Here is an 18,071-nt window from a genome sequence, read left to right on the forward strand (position 1 = left end):
TCAGAGCAGCACTCGCGGTTTCCAGCTCTCGCGTGTGCCTGGCGCCCTCCCCAGACCAGGAGGCAGAGAGCGTCCAGAGACCCCGCCAAAGGCAGGACCCGCAGCGACGCCCGCCCCCTCCAGATCCCCTCCCTCCCCAGGCAAGGATCTTAGCCCCAAGGGCGTGGCAGGGCCGGATCCCCTGAGCCCACGCGGACTAAGCTCAGGCCCCAGGTGACCACTTTCTGAGCGAGCCGACCATCCCCGGAGGCAGCCGGAGCACGGGTGCGGGCCGGAGGGCTCCCCGCAGCCTCCCACCAGGGCCCCCCGGAGCCGAGTCCCGACTGGAGCAGGAGGACTGGAGCGGAAGGAGGGCGGAGGAAAGTTGGGGGTCTGGGCCCCCGAGCGCGGCAGCCGGGGCCGGTGTCCGCGTCTCATGAATATGCAGGAGCCACCTCCCTCCCTCCGTGACGTCACGGGCCGTCCCGGGGTGAGCGCCGGAGCCGCTCCGGGTCCGCGCCAGTGAGCGCGGCTGCTGCTGGAGAGCCAACGGCGGGCGGCGGTACCCGAGGCCGAGCGCGTCGGCGCCCGAAGCGCAAGCAGCGGGCAAGGCGAGGCGGCCTGCGGCCCGGCGGGCACCGGGAGGCGCAGCCGGCTTGGGAAGTAGGCGGCAGCGGCAGCTGGCTGGCGGCGGCGACGAAGATGCTGCCTGGGAGGCTCTGCTGGGTGCCGCTCCTGCTGGCGCTGGGCGTGGGGAGCGGCAGCGGCGGCGGCGGCGGCGGCGGCGGGGGCAGCCGGCGGCGCCGCCTCCTCGCGGCTAAAGGTGGGTGCTGGGGAAGTTTCCTTCTCTCTGAGGAGGGTGACGGGGCAGGCTTGAGGGTGCAAGCGGCGGGGACCCGAGCTCACGCTGGATGTGCTCGCCCTCCCTTGCCGCAACCTCCTTGGCCTCCGTGCGCCTGGGTTCCCCGAAGTGAGCGCTCTGCGTGCGGATTCAGAGAGGTTCCACCTACAGACGCCGTTCCAATCCCTGGGATGGGTTCAGGGACGGAGGAGAGAGGTTTAGGGAGTCCGGACAACTTTGGGGGCTGTCTGTGCTGGGGTGGGGGCGTCGCAGGCTCTGGCCCGAGAACGGCTCTAGCAGGGCGCTGGCGCTGGCGCGGGGAGGAGAGGCAGTTGTTTGCTCCTGCCGGGAGGGAGGCATCAGTGGCGGTGCCTTCAAAGGAGGGAGCTGAGCGGGTCTCCCAGCTCGGGGCTAGGGTGGAAACTTGTAGGCTCCGCGGGAGGCCCCCCCTGGCTTGCCTCAGGCTTCTCCAGGGCGGATCTTGCTCCCCTGGGAACGCGCACCCTCCGGGTGAGCCCCGGAGTCTGGTAGAAGTGCGGCATGTGAAGCTCCCGTCTGCCTCTCGGAATCCGCTCCTGCTCAGGCGGGCAGAGGAGCCTAACCTGGCGCCCCTCCCCCGCCCACCCTATTAGGTAGGAGACCTTGATCTCCCCACCTCTCCAGCTCCGAAAAAGCAAGATCCTGGTGAATGTCTGGCGCTGTCAGGAACTAGGCTGGAGAGCCGCGGACTTTGACAGCTGCCTGGGAGAGCGGGGGGAAGCGCTGGGGTGGGGGAGCCTGGAGCTGGAGGGCGGATCTGAAACAGAAGGTCACGTGCTTGCAGGACCTCGTAGGGAGAGGCAAGGGAGGAGCAGAAAAGGGGTGGGTGGTGGTGGGCGCGGGGGAGGCAGTGCAGAGCTGGGCTGGAGCGCCCAGCTTAGTGGTAACTTGTTGATTTTCTGCGCTGTTGACAGGAGGGCATGTGTTTGGTTTTGAGGTAATGGCCAAATCTACCAGGTAACGTGGTCATTGGTTTCTTGTCTGACCATTATCCGAGGACGAAGGGGTTTGCACCTGTAGGCAAAGAGGTTCCCTATTAGAGGCAACGTGATTTGCAAGCTGGCTTTGAGCTACAGCTTAGCATTCAGGGGCAGAATGTATCCCAGGTTTAATTACTCTTTGGAGGGTGGGGCGAGTGAAAGGCAGACCGTTTGCCGACTCTGGGCCTTGGGAATATCTCTCTTGCAGTGATAAATTTGAGAAGAGAGTTTCTGTTTAGCGTGTAATCTTTAATTTTTTTGGTGATATGGTTTTGAAACTATTTTATAAGCAGACATTCTATTTCTTTACAGCAAATTTCCTCCCCTGGTGTATACTTGAGAGGCGGTTTCTTTTTGGGGGAAGACAAAGAAAAACTCACTATGAAAATGTCTCAAACATAGCGTGGTAAAGGAGTCGCTGATAGGAAGGCGTCCTTGTGAGAGACTGTTGTTTGGTGAAAACAAGAATAAAAAACAATGAACGTCCAAACCTTTGCCCTCCTTCCTCAATGTAGACAGTTTGTTAAACAGACAAAAGATATTTTTGAAGCGTTTCCATCACTTTGTAGCAGAGCAAATGGTATATATATATAAGCAGATGTCTACAAAAAGGGGAGGTCACAACAAGTGAAGAAAGGGGAAAAACTTGTTTGGAAAGAAGACCTGGTGTGTGTATTCATTGCGGAATTTTCAGGTCAGAATGAAAAGCTTTGTAGAGATAAGAGAAGATAGAAAAGAAAAAAACATCCGGGCTCTCAATGATTCACATTTATGTGAATAATTCCGTTCATTGTAAGCAACACTTTTCATGTTCTGACTTAGAATATGTTCATTTTGTGGTGACAAGCTATTTGTCTTACCAGTGTAAAAAGTTGATGGACCCTGCAGACTGAGTTGCTGTCTGACTCCCCACTATTCTTTCTTCTTTCCCCTTCCAACCACTAGGGGGCTGCAAAGAGCGCTGTTAGCAGCATTTTTTTAAAACAAATGTGTAATATTTGATCAAAACAGAAACGTTTATTATGACACTTTAGTTGGTATTTACAGAACTGACTTTCCTTATTACAATGCACTTGAATTTTCTCACATGATGTCTGAGAACATTTGAGATAATAAAGGTATGGTTCGTGTATAATGCACCCTGCCACCGACTTTGCCATTTCTAAGGTTCATATCATTATTTGTCCCATCACTGATAAAGAGAAGAGTCAGGAAAGCTTGTGAAGAAGATTGAACAAAAAATAGCTTTCTTCTTCTATACAATTCTGTATTCATGTGTAGAAGAAAATTGGGAGTGTGGCGTCAAGCTGCCTGACAGAGTTGAAGGCACCCTCTGGACAACTGTCTGAAAGCACATCCTCTCGGCTTTGGGCTCATGTAAGATGTCGTGTCGTGGTGCACAGCTTGTTCTGTCTTTGTGTTCCTTGCTTCTTGCTGTAGGGAACTGAGGAGCTAATCCTGACAACTGTTTATAGAGTTTTCACAGAATTACTGCACTTTCATTGCAAACACATTCCTGATTTTGGAACTAACATGGTAGCCAGGCAGTTATTATAACCCCTTTTCTTTACTCTCCCATATCTTGGGAGACAAACACTTCTTGGATTCCTTGAAAAGAGCAGCTCCCATGCACTTGTTTTATGAACAAAGCTGGGACGGTTTCGTGGACCCAAGGAGTCTCTGGGACAGAGAAAGACACGTTTATCCCAGGGAAAGAAGACAATGCAATCTGGACAAACATCTTAAGGTTCGTGCTAGGTTTAGTGATGACGGGAGGTCTCAGGTCTCAAAGACCTGGTACACAGTCCCTTTGCAGTTTTCAACATCCAGGCATGGGTCGTTCAGGACAATACTTGAGTAGAGACCGTCAGTTGTAGTGCCCACCTGTGTGCCCAGAGCAGGGCTCAGTGCTCTGAAGGAGTCTTAGTAGATACGTATCAGAAGACTACTCCCCCATGCCCAACTCACCCCAACCTTTTATTGAGAGCTTAGATCTAGTTGGAAAGATAAGATTTTTATATGGAAATGTTAAGAATATGACAGCAGACAGAATTTGTCTATAAAGCATAGTATTATGTGATAGGGGTGCATAGTATTATGTACAAGGGAGATGGAGGTAGGAAGAGGCCTTGCAAAGGCAGCATTTGGTAATATGGAGGCGAGAAGATAGAGCAGCATAAAAACAGTGGTGGTAAAATGGTAGTAATTGCAGTTTACGGGGTCCCTCCTTTGTATATAACGGGCATTGTGCTAATACCTTTACCTGGGCTGTCTCTAATTTTTACAGCCCATTCAGGTTTGGTGTTAGCTCATTGCATAGATGAAGAAACTGAGTCTGATAGAGGGTAAGTGACTTGCCAAGACCACCAGTAGAGGGTGTGGTGCTGGGGTGAGAAAAGAAGGGTCACTGTGCCCACCCAGTGCCCGCTGACTATTCGTCAGATATTCCCGCTTTGGTTTTCAAAGCAGATCTAGCGCCCATAGAGAAGCTGAGCTGTTTGTCTGAGTTCCCCAGGAGCCCCTGTGGTCCTGCCCACAGCAGTAGGAGCATCCAGGGATGTTGTTCAAAACCTGCTGGTGAGGTGAGGAAAGCGGGCTTTGCTTTCATCCACGGGAGCCAGTCTTCTTGCTTTGAGCAGCAGTCTCATCTTCCCTCCCACAGAGTCAAAAACATTCCTGCATATTCCAAATGACACGTTGTGAACGTCCTGCAGGGCTAAAGGTGGTACGGAATTTTTATGATGATTTGTCCTAAACCATCTCTGGGCCAGTAGTAGCGTGTCTCCTAGGACTGTGACAAGTTATTTCTCCAACTGAAACACAAAGCACCAAAAGCCCTTGGTGATGCATCAGACGGTGCACTCAGACCTGCCACCATCCTGAATCACCTGTGGTTCTGGGACCAGGATATGCTCATTCCCGCCCTGGATCCTCTGCATTATGTCTTCAGGCTAGAAGGTCACCTTCCTCTGTCTAATTCCTTCTGTTACTCAAGACACAACCAGGCTTAGACATGGTCTCTCCTATGAACGTTCCCCGACTGGTCCCCCAGGCTGGTCACCCCCAGAAGTCTATGGCTCCCCCTCTGCGTGCCTGTGCTTCTTGTCTGGCTTCAGCACTGCACTGTGAGCCCCGATGGCTAGAATCTCATCCTGACTCTCCCCACATCTCTAGGGCCACCTGGATGCCTGGCCTTCGTGTGAGCTGAGCAGTCAGTAGTGACTGGCTTAGTGAATCCAATCGCCATACTGTTGTTTCTTAACGCCTATGGGAAGTAAAATTTGGGTTTTGTAGCCATAGAAACCTGGGTTTCAATCCTGGCCCTGCTGCTTCCTAGCTAGATAACCTTGGGCAAATTACTTAACCCCTTTCAGCCTTAGTTTCCTTATCTATAAAATGGGTACACAAAGATCTGCCTTCCAAAGTTGTTCTCAAGAGAGTGCTCAGAAACCATGTAGCCCAATTTATGGCATGTAAACAACACTAGACACAGCCGCTGTAATTATTGACCACTGAAACACTGGGTTCTCGTTTCTGAGACTTGGCGAAATTCCCCTTTTCTGACCTCTTGGCAATTCAATAGCTTTGTTAATAGCTTTTCTCAGTTCAAACTCTGTTCTCTCTGTCTCTCTCTCTGTGTGTATGGACATGGGTATGGAAATATCACATATAAATATAAATACACATTCAAACACACACATTTGGCTTGATTTGAACCCCTTTCACAAGTCTACATATGCCTTTGAGGCCAGGGCCCCCTTCTCATTCCTCTCAAAAGTGCTGGCACTGCATTAGGGGCAGCTCAGAGTGAGGACTCAGCAATGTGTGTTATCTAAATAAACATATCTCCATGTGCCAGCACTGGAGATGTGGGGTTCTAGTCTCTGGAAGAAGAGCGTCTATGGTGTGATTTGGATCGTAAGGAGAGGTCCCCTGCCCGGTTAGCATTTTCCTCCCAGACTTATATCCCAGGAAGCAGAGAATCATTTTTTTTGTTTAAGACAACCTCTGTGATGATACATGTTTACATGGACGGGAGTAACTGACACTCTGATAGCCAAATGACAGCTTGAAGCGGTTTACTATTTTTGTTGCCTGTTATCTAGCCCACCACTAATTGGACTCTATGGAGTAGTGCCATTGGAATGGTAGGCTTGAGGATGGACCATTAGAGACCTGATTTGGGCAAGAGTGCTGAGCTGAAGACACGGGCACTGGATAAGACAGAGGGCCACTGTCTTCATGAGCTGGGGCTGCTGTAACCAAAATACTGTGGACTGGGAGGCTTATAAACAACAGAAGTTCATGTCTATAGTTCTGCAGACAGGAAGTCCAGGATCGGGGTGGGAGCACGAGCGGGTTCTGGTGAGAGCTCTCTTCCAGGTTGCATGCTGCCAACTTCTCAGGGCATCCTCACAGGTGGGTGCGGAAGGGAAGCAAGCTTTCCATGGCCCTGGTAAGGGCGCTGATCCCATTCAGGAGCCATCCGCAGGACCTCATCTCGTCCTAATTCTCTCCTAACGGCCCTGCCTCCCAATACCATCACGTTGGGGGTAGGGTTTCAACATTCGAATTTTGGGGGAGGGGACATAAACATTCATCCTTAATAGTCATACTGTGAATTTCAGGAGAGCAATTGGCAGAAGGCTGGAGGGGACAGTGTTCGGAGGAGGACGCCTGGGTGAGAGTTAGGCCAGCTCAGAGATGCACTGGGCCCGGCCCTGTTCTTTACCCTGATAGCTATTACTCGGTCTCCTGTTATTGTCTGTGAGGGGAATGAAAAGGTAAAGCAAGTTGCAGAAATCCAAAAGCTCACACTATCTAGGGCAAACACTGCACACGATACAAACTATTGGAGAACTTGACAACTTATGGGAAAAGGGTAGACTGTGTCTTACAGCCACTCAATCAGGTGTGTATCCTTATCACCCCCATTTTACAGGTGAGGAAACTGAGGCCAGGAAGGTTAAGCTACTTACCCAGTTCATTCAACTAGTAAAACAGAGCTGGGTTTTGAATCCAAAAAGTCTAGGTTCAGAGTCTACCCTCCTGTTCATTGTGTCAATGATTCTCAACCCTGGATGCGTAGTGGAACCACTTGAGAGAGTTTTAAAATAACGCTGATGCCTGGAACCCACCCTCTGAGATGCTGGTGTAGTTGCCCTAGGCTAGGACCTGGGATTTCTTTCGAAGCTCTCAGGTTCTTCTGCTTCGCAGCCAAGGTTGAGAAGTGCCCCGGTGGACTGCTCACAGTTCCCCAGGGACCACCTTATTTCTTTGCATGAGTTGCAAGGCATTTCCCTGGGGTGAGGGTGGGGGCTTGTTCTTCTGTATCTCGTCACCCTAGTTTCTCACATCAAAGCGCCTATAGCTTTCCTGTCTCCCCAGGCAGGCTCTGAGCCCCTCGAGGGGCAAGCATCCTGCTCACCTCTGTGTGCCCAGTTGGCAGCACTGTCCAGGGTCCAGAATGAATGCTGCGTGTTGAGGGAGTGACTGTGCCAGGGTGATGCCACCCACACTGGCTGAGTCCCTCAGGACTGTGCATGCACACAGCCCTGGTCAGTGCCACTTTCTGCTTTGGTCACTGGTAGGAACTACGCATCAGGCCTCCCCCTTTAGTTATCCGACTGTCCTTCCAAACACATTACAGCATTCACTTTGGAAAGGTTGAAATCAGTTCTGCAGATGAGTCAGGAGAACACGGACCACACCAAAACGTGTGAGGGAGTGAGGTCCAGCAGATGCCATTGGAATTCTCACAGAGAGAGTCTGCAAATGCCACTCTCATGGCTTCTAAATATTGCTGAATTGACTGACATTTGACTAAACATTTTAACAAGTAAAAAAAAAAGTACGTCATTTTTGTGGCTTCTGCTACCTTGCAGTCCCATGGTGTCTGATGTATTATATAGTTAAACAACCTGACGTCTTCAAACAAGTGTGACAAGAAAATCACTGTGGAGAATGAAATAAAGGTGTGGTCTCCAAGTCATGTGACCTGGGTCCACCAATCAGTGTGAGGTGTGGGGCAGACCACTCAGGCCTCTGGGACCTGCTTTTCCATGTGCAGACAGGGCACAGTCGTACTTCCCTCCTCTGCACAAGCAAGTTCTGAGTATCCACCTGGAAGGCGCTCGGGATGTCCTTGGAAAGGATAAAGTGCCTAAGAAAATAAGGTGATCAGATTTAAGAAATTTTTGTTGAGACTTTGGGACTCAAAGCCCCCAAACAAAACCCTGCATCTTTCTGTCTTTAGCATCTTAGTTAATTATATTTTCAGGAGAAGTTTGAATTTAGCGTTAAGTCCTTTCCCAGTTCTGTAATGTACAACCTGTAATGTACAACAATATGTCACACAACTGGTGGTCACCATGGTTACGCAACAGTTGCAGCAGTTGAAGGCCCATAGATTTTCAGGGAAGAACCAGTCAAAACTGTTAATATTATGTCAAGTCGATGTGTCATTTTCCAATTTGCATGGATAACTGCATTGCAGCAAATTAATTAAAACAGATAAATGTTAATCTAATGCATGTCTTAGTAATTAATGAAATATAACCATTACAGGGGTATTTGATTTATTATTTTAATTTATAAAATGTTGAATTCCATAAAGTTAGATACAGTAATAGGAGAAGCTGACCCACATATAGCATTAGGAAAAATAATCACATTTCTATAAATTAATCACTCTCTAAAAGGATATAGTTCATTAACACCATGAACTGAAAGTGTTAGATGTAAATTAGATTAACCTTTTTAGCGACACTTCCATTTATATTGCATATTCTCTTCAAACTCAAAGCACTTTACATATATTAATTCAATTAACCCTCCCCAGGCCCTTGTTAAGTAAGTTCATATATCAAAGTTGGAAGGGAGGAGAAATGAAACTCTTCAAAAATATTGAAGTCCCGGTCTTAGGATGCATTATTTATGATTTCCTCTGCAGCGGTCGAGTTTATCCTGGGCTTATTTTATGTAGCGTGAGAACATGGGCAGGTATTCAGGCTTTCTCTTTGGTGCTGCCAGGAAACACTTAGCATGTCATTTCATACCTGAAGCCAGATACGCTGCTACCTGATGTTCAGGGCAGGTGCTCTAAGGAAACTCCTGCATTACTTCATAAAATGCACCCCAGCGACTCTAGGTTTGGCTGTGGGCAGTGTGTGTGTGGGCAATGAGACCGTGCGGCCCCGCTCTGGCACCCATAGGGTCTTCTTCTCCTGGGCCAGCTGGTACTCCCCGTTTAACCCCCTTCCTCAGACCACGTGGACACTGAGGACCGTGTGAGCAAGACCGTGGGAGGCTAACGGGAGAAGAAACGAGGAGCAACAACAGGAGATGGAAGTGGGCCCTGACGTCTTCACCTGGGCTCCCTCTTCAGGCCTACCTGAGTGGGGGCAGAGACCGCTGTCCTACCTGCTGGGATGGAGAGTGAGGGCCTGAGAGAGGAGGGATTTGCTCTCTCTAGCTCAAAGCCTGTTTTTCAAGAAACTTTGCTGGGTGAGGTGCTGGGTCTCCTGCTATAGCTTGTCACCAGGAATGCTCTGTCTCCTATGGCAGCCATGCCTATTGGCAGGATTTACTGCCATTGGTCCAGTCCTCCTGGAGAGATGTACATGGGGAAGGGGGAAGGGTGGGGAGTGGCATTGTGCAGGCTTATGAAGGCACCGGGGAAGAGACTCTGTAAGCATTTGCTTAGCTTGACTGGATGTGTGTTTGATGGTTGCAGGTTCCGAATGTTTATTTTTCCAACTCTTTCTGCTCCTTCAAGTTCTCAAACCCACAAGTATTCTCCTAGGGGCAGATTTTCTCTATATTCCACAAACCAGGGCTCTTTGAAATGCAGTGTGTCTCAGTAACAGCCTGCCCTGTAGCTAGTGGTTTCACATCTTTCAAGGGTAATGTTAACCCAAAGGAATGAATCACTAATGGTTAGGCATGAAATAGAGTGTAGGAGAACGATTTTGGAGTGTGGGGGAGTCTTCTTCTTGCCTCTGGAGTTAGAAAGTCACTTAGCATGGTCCTTCAGGCCAACATGCAACGATAGTTGAAGCCCACACAGTCCTGCAGTCTGTTTGCTATGCTCTGCCAGCACTTCTCGGCTGCTGATTGCCCCAGCGTGTCCCCTCCAGACCCTGTCTGGGAAGGATGAAGAATCAGGACTTCTAGCCAAGAACTAAAAGACAAGCCATCACTCAGGAAATTCACAGAAATGCTGAGGAATGAGAGAAAGCATTGATTTTATAATTCATGGGATTTTAAGAGCCTTCTTTCCATCCTTCTTCCTTCCTTCCCTTCATTTTTTTTTTTTTTTTTTTTTTTTGGTCATTTTCTTTTTCTTTTTCTTTTTTTTCTTTTTTTCCTGGATGGTCATTTGGAGCAGGAAAGAAGGCTGAAATCATTTATAATGAAAGTAAAAAGAATTTCACATTCACGATATAGATTTTTACCTTTGTAGCTTTCCTTTTTGTTGGCATTTTTTCCCCAAAGAAAACTATTTCAGCTTTATTGCACAATCATCAGAAATATCAAGATGGTTGTATCTTGCTTGATTATTAATTTTAAAATGATATTTAAGACTTTTTAGTGATTTATTCTTTTACTGAGAGATTATGAAAAAAGCATGTTTTATTGCTTTTTCCTTTTTGAACAACCCCTTGCCTCTTTTCCACCCTAATCTTCCAGTAGTTCAATCCCCGTTGACCTACATAGAGCCACTCAAGTCAGAGACCAGCCAACAATCTTTGCTTAGAGCTGTAGCTTTTCCTAGAGTTTTTTCCAGACATGTCCCACCACTGCTTTGTTCCAGAGCCCATGGGGAGGGATTGAGGGGAGGGAAGGACTGACAGAATTATTGCACCAACTTTCAGCATCCTCGCTGGTCCCACTGGTCCCCAGTCCTGTGACGTCTCCTCGCTGGTCCCACTGTTCCCCAGTCCTGTGACGTCTCTTCTTGCCCCCTCTCCCTCAGGCTCTCTCAAAGATTTTGATGGCACCAAGGACTGATGTTGGAGGTAGAGTTCGGCTGCTTGCTGGAGCCACTCCTGAAAATACTACCAATAATGATGAGAGTCATCCTCCTCCTATTCTTACAATTTGTTTTCTCAATCCCGAGGAAAAGGGGAATGAAACCATCTTTAGAAGATGTTGGCACTTCTATTGATCAGAACCCCCTAATGTTACTAAAGACAGGGCTTGCTCTGCTGTCACAGGTTCAGAACAAATCATCTGCTTTATCCAATGGGCTCCTCTACAGGAAATTTGGAGCTGCCATGGCCTCTGCCCCCAGCCTACAAGACATGGTGCCCTAAAGTTCTACCAATACCATCTTATCAGAGAGGGTACACTTTCCTGTAAACTAAGATAATGGGAAACAATGTTTGATCGGGTTTGGTGACATTTGCATTTAGAAAGAGAAGGCATTGATCAGCGCGTGGGATTAAGCAGTTGCATATTGGTGGCGTTTTAGGCAGCACGGCAGGCTGTCTGGAGGGTGTGGGGGAAGTGAGACAGAGGAGTCTCTGTTATGGTGCTCAAACCTTATCAATGAGGTCAGCTCCTGTACCCAAATTGTGTGGACGCTCCAGGGATGAGTCTACGAGGCACACCTTCTGTCATCTAAAAGTTAGCAGTGGCTGGCCACGGAGCCCTAGGAAACTGGGCTCCTGTCCATGCCGACAAGCCGTGCTGGTGAGTCGTGAATGTCTTCAGCCTTGGGTGCTGGCATGAGACAACCTGGTGTGGCTGTGGGCAGCTTCTGTGGCTGTGGGTGAAGATGTGTACTTGGACAGCCTCTCTCCCAAGACCAAAGTAGCCTCAATTTCTGGGGACCTGGAGCCCTGCCAATCCCAAGAGCATCCACCTGTGTAGAGACACCCCCAGGGGCAAAGGAGGGCATCCATTGTGGTACAGGGATGCAGGCTGTGCTCAGACCCAACCTCAGAAGCAAAGCCTGGACACAGGCGTCGAACCCGGTGTCTCCCTTCATTTACCCACAAGGACTCACCTGATCTCCAGATGGGCTGTGTCTGCTTGAAGGCAGGGCAGGGCTTCGGTAGCGGTGCCTAGCACTTCACGGCTGACTCAGCCGTCTACAGAACACTCATCCTTCTCCAGCGTCGCTCTCAGGGTGCTCTTCAGTGTCTGAGGATGCTCCTGTCTCTTAGCCGGGTGTCCCATGGCTGCACCCCTGCCTCCTGTACTGTACTGCAGCCAGCCCAGGACAGGGGGTGGGGGTGGAGACCGGGGCCCCACTGCTCAGGGAGGCTTGGTGACTGGGATTCTCCTTGCCAGACTGGACTTCTGTGTCCCATCGGCTTGTGGACTGATCCCCCTTCACCCCAACCCTGTACAGCCCTGGCTTGATCTTCCAAACACACGTGCGTGGTCCGTCACCCCTGCTCACCATCCCTCCGTGTTGCTTCGTCCTTGGAGGGTGAAGTCCACGTTGCTTGGCTTATCTCAAAAGGCCCTTACTTGGTGCCCGCCTGTTCCTGGGCTGAAGGTGAGCGTGTGTGAATAGAACCCAGCACCCAGCACAGTGCCTGAGCAAGCCAGTGGGTGAATCCTCTCTCTACACTTTCTCTTTCTTCTCACACTTTAGTTCTGACCTACAGAAAGAACCCAGTTCCCTGCCTTATGAGGCCTCCTTGTGCCCTGTCCACTGCACATGCGGCCCCAGCTGTCGCCCCACTTATGCTCTGCTGGGCAGCCTGGCAGCTCCCCTCGCACTGCGGGCCCTCCTGTGGGAGTCCTCCCCTGGGCACTCCCGGGCCGAGCAGGTGTCCTTCCGTATAGACTTCCGCAGTGGCTGACTGTGTCCTCTTTGCCCACCTGCCTGCTCTCACTAAACTGTGCCTGCCTGGAGGTCAGGGTCTGTAAGGTTCTCATTCCTGTGTCCCCAGCAGCTCAGGGTCTGGCACAGGGCAGGTGGATGAGTCGATGGTTGGAGCTCCCTGGAACCCAGCTCTTTGCTTCATGTAGGATGCGGGGCTAGGATGGAGTTTTCCTTGATCCGTCTTTCTTCTTTCCCACCCTGGGTCCCCATCTTCTCAGTGCCAGCCTACCAGAGCAGGAGGATTTGGTTAGGGAAGGTCACCATGGTGTGCTGGCGGGCGGGCACTGGCGTGAGCTGGTGTCTTCAGGAATGAGGTCTTGGAGCCAGGCTGGGGGCAGGCGACCTGCTGGATATGAGACAGGCCAGGTAGTTCAAAGCCACGTGGCTCAGGGCCTTGAACCTCTGAGACTGACGCTTCTGGGCGCCATTTCCAGGGTCTGTCTCCTTCTGGGATGAATGATGAAAAATAACTTTCCCACGGGGGAAACAGCTTAGTCACCAGCTCCCTCTTTAATCTGTAGCATTGAATACCATACATTTGGGAGAACTTCTGTCACTGCTCTGATGAGAATTCCGTGGTATCCATCGGCTGCTGCAGGTCTGACACTCTCCCGTGTTGCTCTGTGGGTCCTCCTTGCTCTTGTCAGCATTTTCTTAAACCCCAGATCACAGAAGTCCTACATATATATAAGGCATGCTTCATTTTCCAAACAGGTCATTAAAAACGATTTGCAGTTTATGGTATCACGTCCATGTTATGTGGAGGCAAGGAGGTGTTTTTTAATGGAAGGAGCTTTGCCGTCAGTTACAGTGGGATGGCCACATGTGATGAGGCCCACGGGTTTCTGCCAGCGTAGCCTGTGGACAGGCGGTCAGGGAGCTGTGTCGACTTCCGGCCGCTGACGTTTCCAGGCTGTGTAGGTAGTCTACAAAAATGAGCAAATGGCTAGCTCTCCAAAGTCGAAACATTTACTTCTGGAGCTAACGATACACTGGTTCAGTTCTGAGCATTAAAGCTTTGACAGTACACAGGGAAACACCCCTTCCCACCCAAGCCAAAATCTACCATGTTTCCCCAAAAACAAGCCCTAGCTGGACAGTCAGCTTGAATGCATCTTTTGGAGCAAAAGTTAATATAAGACCCGGTGGTATTATATTATATTATATTGACTATAGTAATTATATTATATTATATTATATTACATTATAGACCCGGTCTTATAGTAAAATAAGACTGTGTCTTATATTAATTTTTGCTTCAAAAGATGTATTAGAGCTGATTGTCTGGCTAGGTCTTATTTTCAGGGAAACACGGTAGAACTTCTGAGGCTGGTGGTAGGAAAGGAAACTCCTAGAACTTCTGAGGCTGGTGGTAGGGAGGGAAGCTTCTAGGACTTCTGAGGCTAGTGGTAGGAGAGGAAGCTTCTAGAACTTCTGAGGCTGGTGGTAAGGATGGGCTGTGGGCTGTGGAATAAAGTATGGGACAGGGGGCTAAGAGCCCTGACTCTGACCCTGAAGTCCCTCTTCTCCTAGGTCTGGGCAGGGGCCTAGACAGCATGGAGCTCTGGCTCAGGCAGGAAACTTTTTCCTTTGGATGTCAAGGCTGGAGCCTTGATCTAATGGGGTTTTACTAAAGTCTCAGGGAGCAAAACAGGGAAATAAATAGAAAAGATCATGAATCTAGACCACTGGTTTTCATCCCTATCAGAACCAATGGCCCCTTTTTACAACATATATTTTTTAGTGCCCTCATTATTACCTTGAAATGAAATTTACTGATACTATTACCTGCTTGTATACATAATTCAGCAAATCAATGTAATGCCTTAACTGAAATATAAAGGAACTAAAAGGAAAATAATGTGTAATCCAATAGTATGTCACTCTTGGGCCTAACTATACTAGAGGAAGTAGTGAATTAGATGCTTGCTGTGAATCCCACAGCTACAAATGCAAATGGATCCAGATGTGTTGCATTGGCAATTGAAATATCTTGGGCAATATTGGGGTGATGTGATGTTGAGAAATGGTGAAATGCTTTTGGTGAAATTCTGAATAAGACAAAGTACACTCTGGTCTCGATTCACAGTGTGGTTGCATTCCTGGAAAGCTCGGGGTTTATTAAAGCTACACAAACAATATTTAGCTGACCCCATTCAGTGACACTGGCATAAGGAAGAGAACTATGGAGCTCTAGATCGGGTGCTGGGGGACATTCAGTCCAAGAGGTGCCTGAACACCAGCAACACTCACTCTCACCCACTCACTCACCCACTCACCCACTCACTCACTCACTCACTCACTCATGAGTTCCTGGTTTTAAGAGGTACCAAGGATGGAGCCCATATATGCTTGCAGACTGAAATTACCTTAAAGGGTAGACAACTTCTGGAACTATAGTCTTTCTGGGGACCTTTTAGGGGGAAGAGGGAAAATGCCACCAGCTCATGGATTACTGAAAAAGATGGTCATATGTCACAAGAAGATCTTCTGAAGAGTAAGGTCTTCCCAGTGGGACATGTTGGAAAATAACATTGAGTCCATAAATCGTGTGTGGGGACATTTACCAGCAAAAGAGGGGGCTGGTACTTTGCTCAGTTAAGTATGGAGACACCTCTTAGCCTTTCCCCTTTCACAGGCAGGCGATCAGAACGGAGTGGAGGGAGAGAGCAGACCACACTGGCCTCTCCATCGTCAGACTTTGGAATGCCTCGCTTTAGCAGGGAATCAGGGAGAGTAGAAGATCTTTGGATTAGGTGGGAGACTGAAGTTTAAAAGTGAACTGGATTGAACCTTAGTAACTGAAAGGGAATAAAAAGCTGTGGCATTGGGCTGGAGTGTCTTTAAGGCAGTTGCCACCAGTGGGGAACAAGAGCTTGACATAGCACAGTAGGGGGCAAAAATAACATTTCCTGTTTATAACCTGATGGATTAAACGCCAATAAATTGTATTTATTATGGCCAGTACTGATATTTCAGAGATAAAACACCATTCTCTTCGATGGAAATTTCTTCCTTAGTGTTCTCATTGATAATTTAGAGGGATGAGGGGTTTTAATTCTGTTTTATTTTTAATCCCTAGGCGCCTATTATTTTTGCCCCTTTCCATCACATAAGCTTAGAGTGTTACTAAGAAGAGAGGCTGAATTGCCAAAGAGAGTTTCAGTAACTTTGAGATGAAATGCACTTTAATATTTTGATTTAATGGGGAATGGTATATTCCCTTAATAAGTAGTTCAGTGACCTTTGGCAGTTCTGTAATATTTGACTTGGAGTTGAGTTTATAAAAATTTCAGCCCAATAGTAACTTGAGGGTACTAGGGGATGTATGCATTTCTGAAATGAGAAGACCTGGTTGACATTCTGATTCTAAAATCAACATCATCTCTGATGCATCACGTATTTATAATTAGAATGGACAACCAGCTATGAATTTAAAACCAGCTTCCCTACAAACCCTCACACAGACCCACCTTGTGTGGGATGAAGAGAGGAGCCTGGGTGGGCAGGGAGCTTTCTCACACCTACTCTTCCAACTCAACTTACTAAAATGCTTCCTTCTCTGATGTTGCTTTGGTTTCTTCCCCTCCCCACCTCCATATTGATTCCTTCGGGATTTTTTTTAGAAAGTAGAATCTTTTTCTCACTTCGTGGGGAATTTACATTCTGATTCACCTGAAATGGTTGAACTTGGGGAAGGTAAAAATCATGGCAGTAAAATCATGTCGTGTGAAATACCCAACAGTCCGACAAGAAAAGTATTTCTAACAGAAAATTTGAGGGGTAAAACAGATGTGTAGGGCATGGTGTTCTTATCTGTTTGACATTTCAGGATAAATTCAGACTTTCTCTACCTGTTTGTTTCACATTTCAGTATTATGTCGCTCTCCAAGTAAAAAAAACAATATATATATATATATATCCCTTGTGCCAAGTTCTCAGGACGGCACGCTTAGGCGGCATTTTGGTCAGGGCTTACGCTCAGGCCATTCGAGGAGGCTCTGTTTTCGTGCAGTACTTTTTTTTCTTTTGTCAGAAGGCTCAGGAGCAGACTTCCCTATACCAGCGGATGGTCAAATAAAACCAGATATGCGGTGGCACCCTAGTCTGCCCATAGGCTGGGGAAGGGCCAGCCTGATTCCCACCCTGTTCAGCTGGACCAGAGGAGTGGAACAGCTGTCACGTTGGGTGGAACCTGCTCCCAGTGGCTTGTTAGCATTCGGGCCTCCTCCCCAGAGGGGTGTGAGCTCCCGGCTGAGCCTTACAGCAGGCCTTGTCCCATCTTCAGAGTGCGTTGTCATCTGACTCAGAAAGATGCAGGTCGGATACAGAAGAGACAGTAGCCACAGTGTGTGGAAAGGGCAATTGTGTGCCCAGAGACGGTGGTTGTAACAGACATTACCTGTCTTCTGCCCACGTATCCTCTGCTCCTGCCATTTTCATGCATTGAGGCCCAGCGTCCAGTACCAGTGGGCCTTTGTCTGTGGGCGGTGTTTGACTACTAGACCTCTCTCTGCCTGGGTGTGCGACAGGTCAGAAGTTCCAGGGAATGACCCCCAGAAAAGGTCCTCAGCCAGTGACTGACAGGAGTTGGCGGATCGATACCCCCACGCCCTCTTCCATTAGGTGGGAGAACGTCTGCGGTCTTCCCCACGGTACCCAGAAGTCCCCAGGACGCCTAGGCTCCACTGGCCCTCAGTGGTGACTTGCTTCCCCACTTTATTCCTGAGTCACGTCTCCACCTCCCTACTCGTTTCTCCTGAGTTCACCTCCCAGATAAGCTACTTGCACTCAAATCCTTGTCTTTTGGCGGGAACCCACTAGGGAGCGGGATGAACAGGATGAGGTATTTTACACAGTATTTGCTGTGCTCTCTCTGGACTCTTCTGTCCACCCCTCTCTCTGGTACATCTTATATTCAGGATCGCAATGCTGGGGTTCCTTTGTACATAAAGTCAGATGTCCGTGGCAGCTGGGAAGGGACATTTGGAGGATTCTGCTTACCCCTGACGGGTGTCTCGCTGCACCGAACCTTGAACACTCTGGGGCAGCACTTACACTCATCTTCACACCCACCTGGGGTCAGGAGGCTTCCGTGCAACAAACTGCAGCTGGGGCAGGCACAGGGCCTGGCGATGTGTGACTGACTGGGCCCAGGACTCCGAAGGCTCCTGAGGGCGGGGTTTGCCCATCTCCTTCCCCACGGGGGCTAAGGCAAGCACCCGCCCTCCCAAAGTGAAATGAGTTGAATTAGGCTGAGTGCCTGCAGCACACATCATCCATGTGTCTGGGGGAGCACTTGGTGCCTCTGATCGCAGCCAGATTTCTCAAGTGTCTATTTTCAGCACTTTCCCAGAGCACCTATAAGTGAATTTGCAAAGCAGTTACC

General features: G+C 49.0%; 1 protein-coding gene across 1 annotated transcript in view; it reads left to right on the forward strand.

Annotated features, from left to right (window-relative positions):
• Positions 1–506: 506 nt before the first annotated feature.
• Positions 507–18,071, forward strand: part of CLSTN2 (calsyntenin 2) — a 569,251-nt gene continuing 551,686 nt past the window's right edge. The window contains exon 1 of the mRNA XM_033132678.1: positions 507–802. Coding sequence (XP_032988569.1) covers positions 682–802 — 121 coding nt within the window. The 5' untranslated portion in view covers positions 507–681. The remainder of the gene's footprint in view (positions 803–18,071) is intronic.

The sequence above is a fragment of the Rhinolophus ferrumequinum genome, chromosome 17 (assembly GCF_004115265.2).
Source record: "Rhinolophus ferrumequinum isolate MPI-CBG mRhiFer1 chromosome 17, mRhiFer1_v1.p, whole genome shotgun sequence".
Taxonomy (NCBI): Eukaryota; Metazoa; Chordata; class Mammalia; order Chiroptera; family Rhinolophidae; genus Rhinolophus; species Rhinolophus ferrumequinum.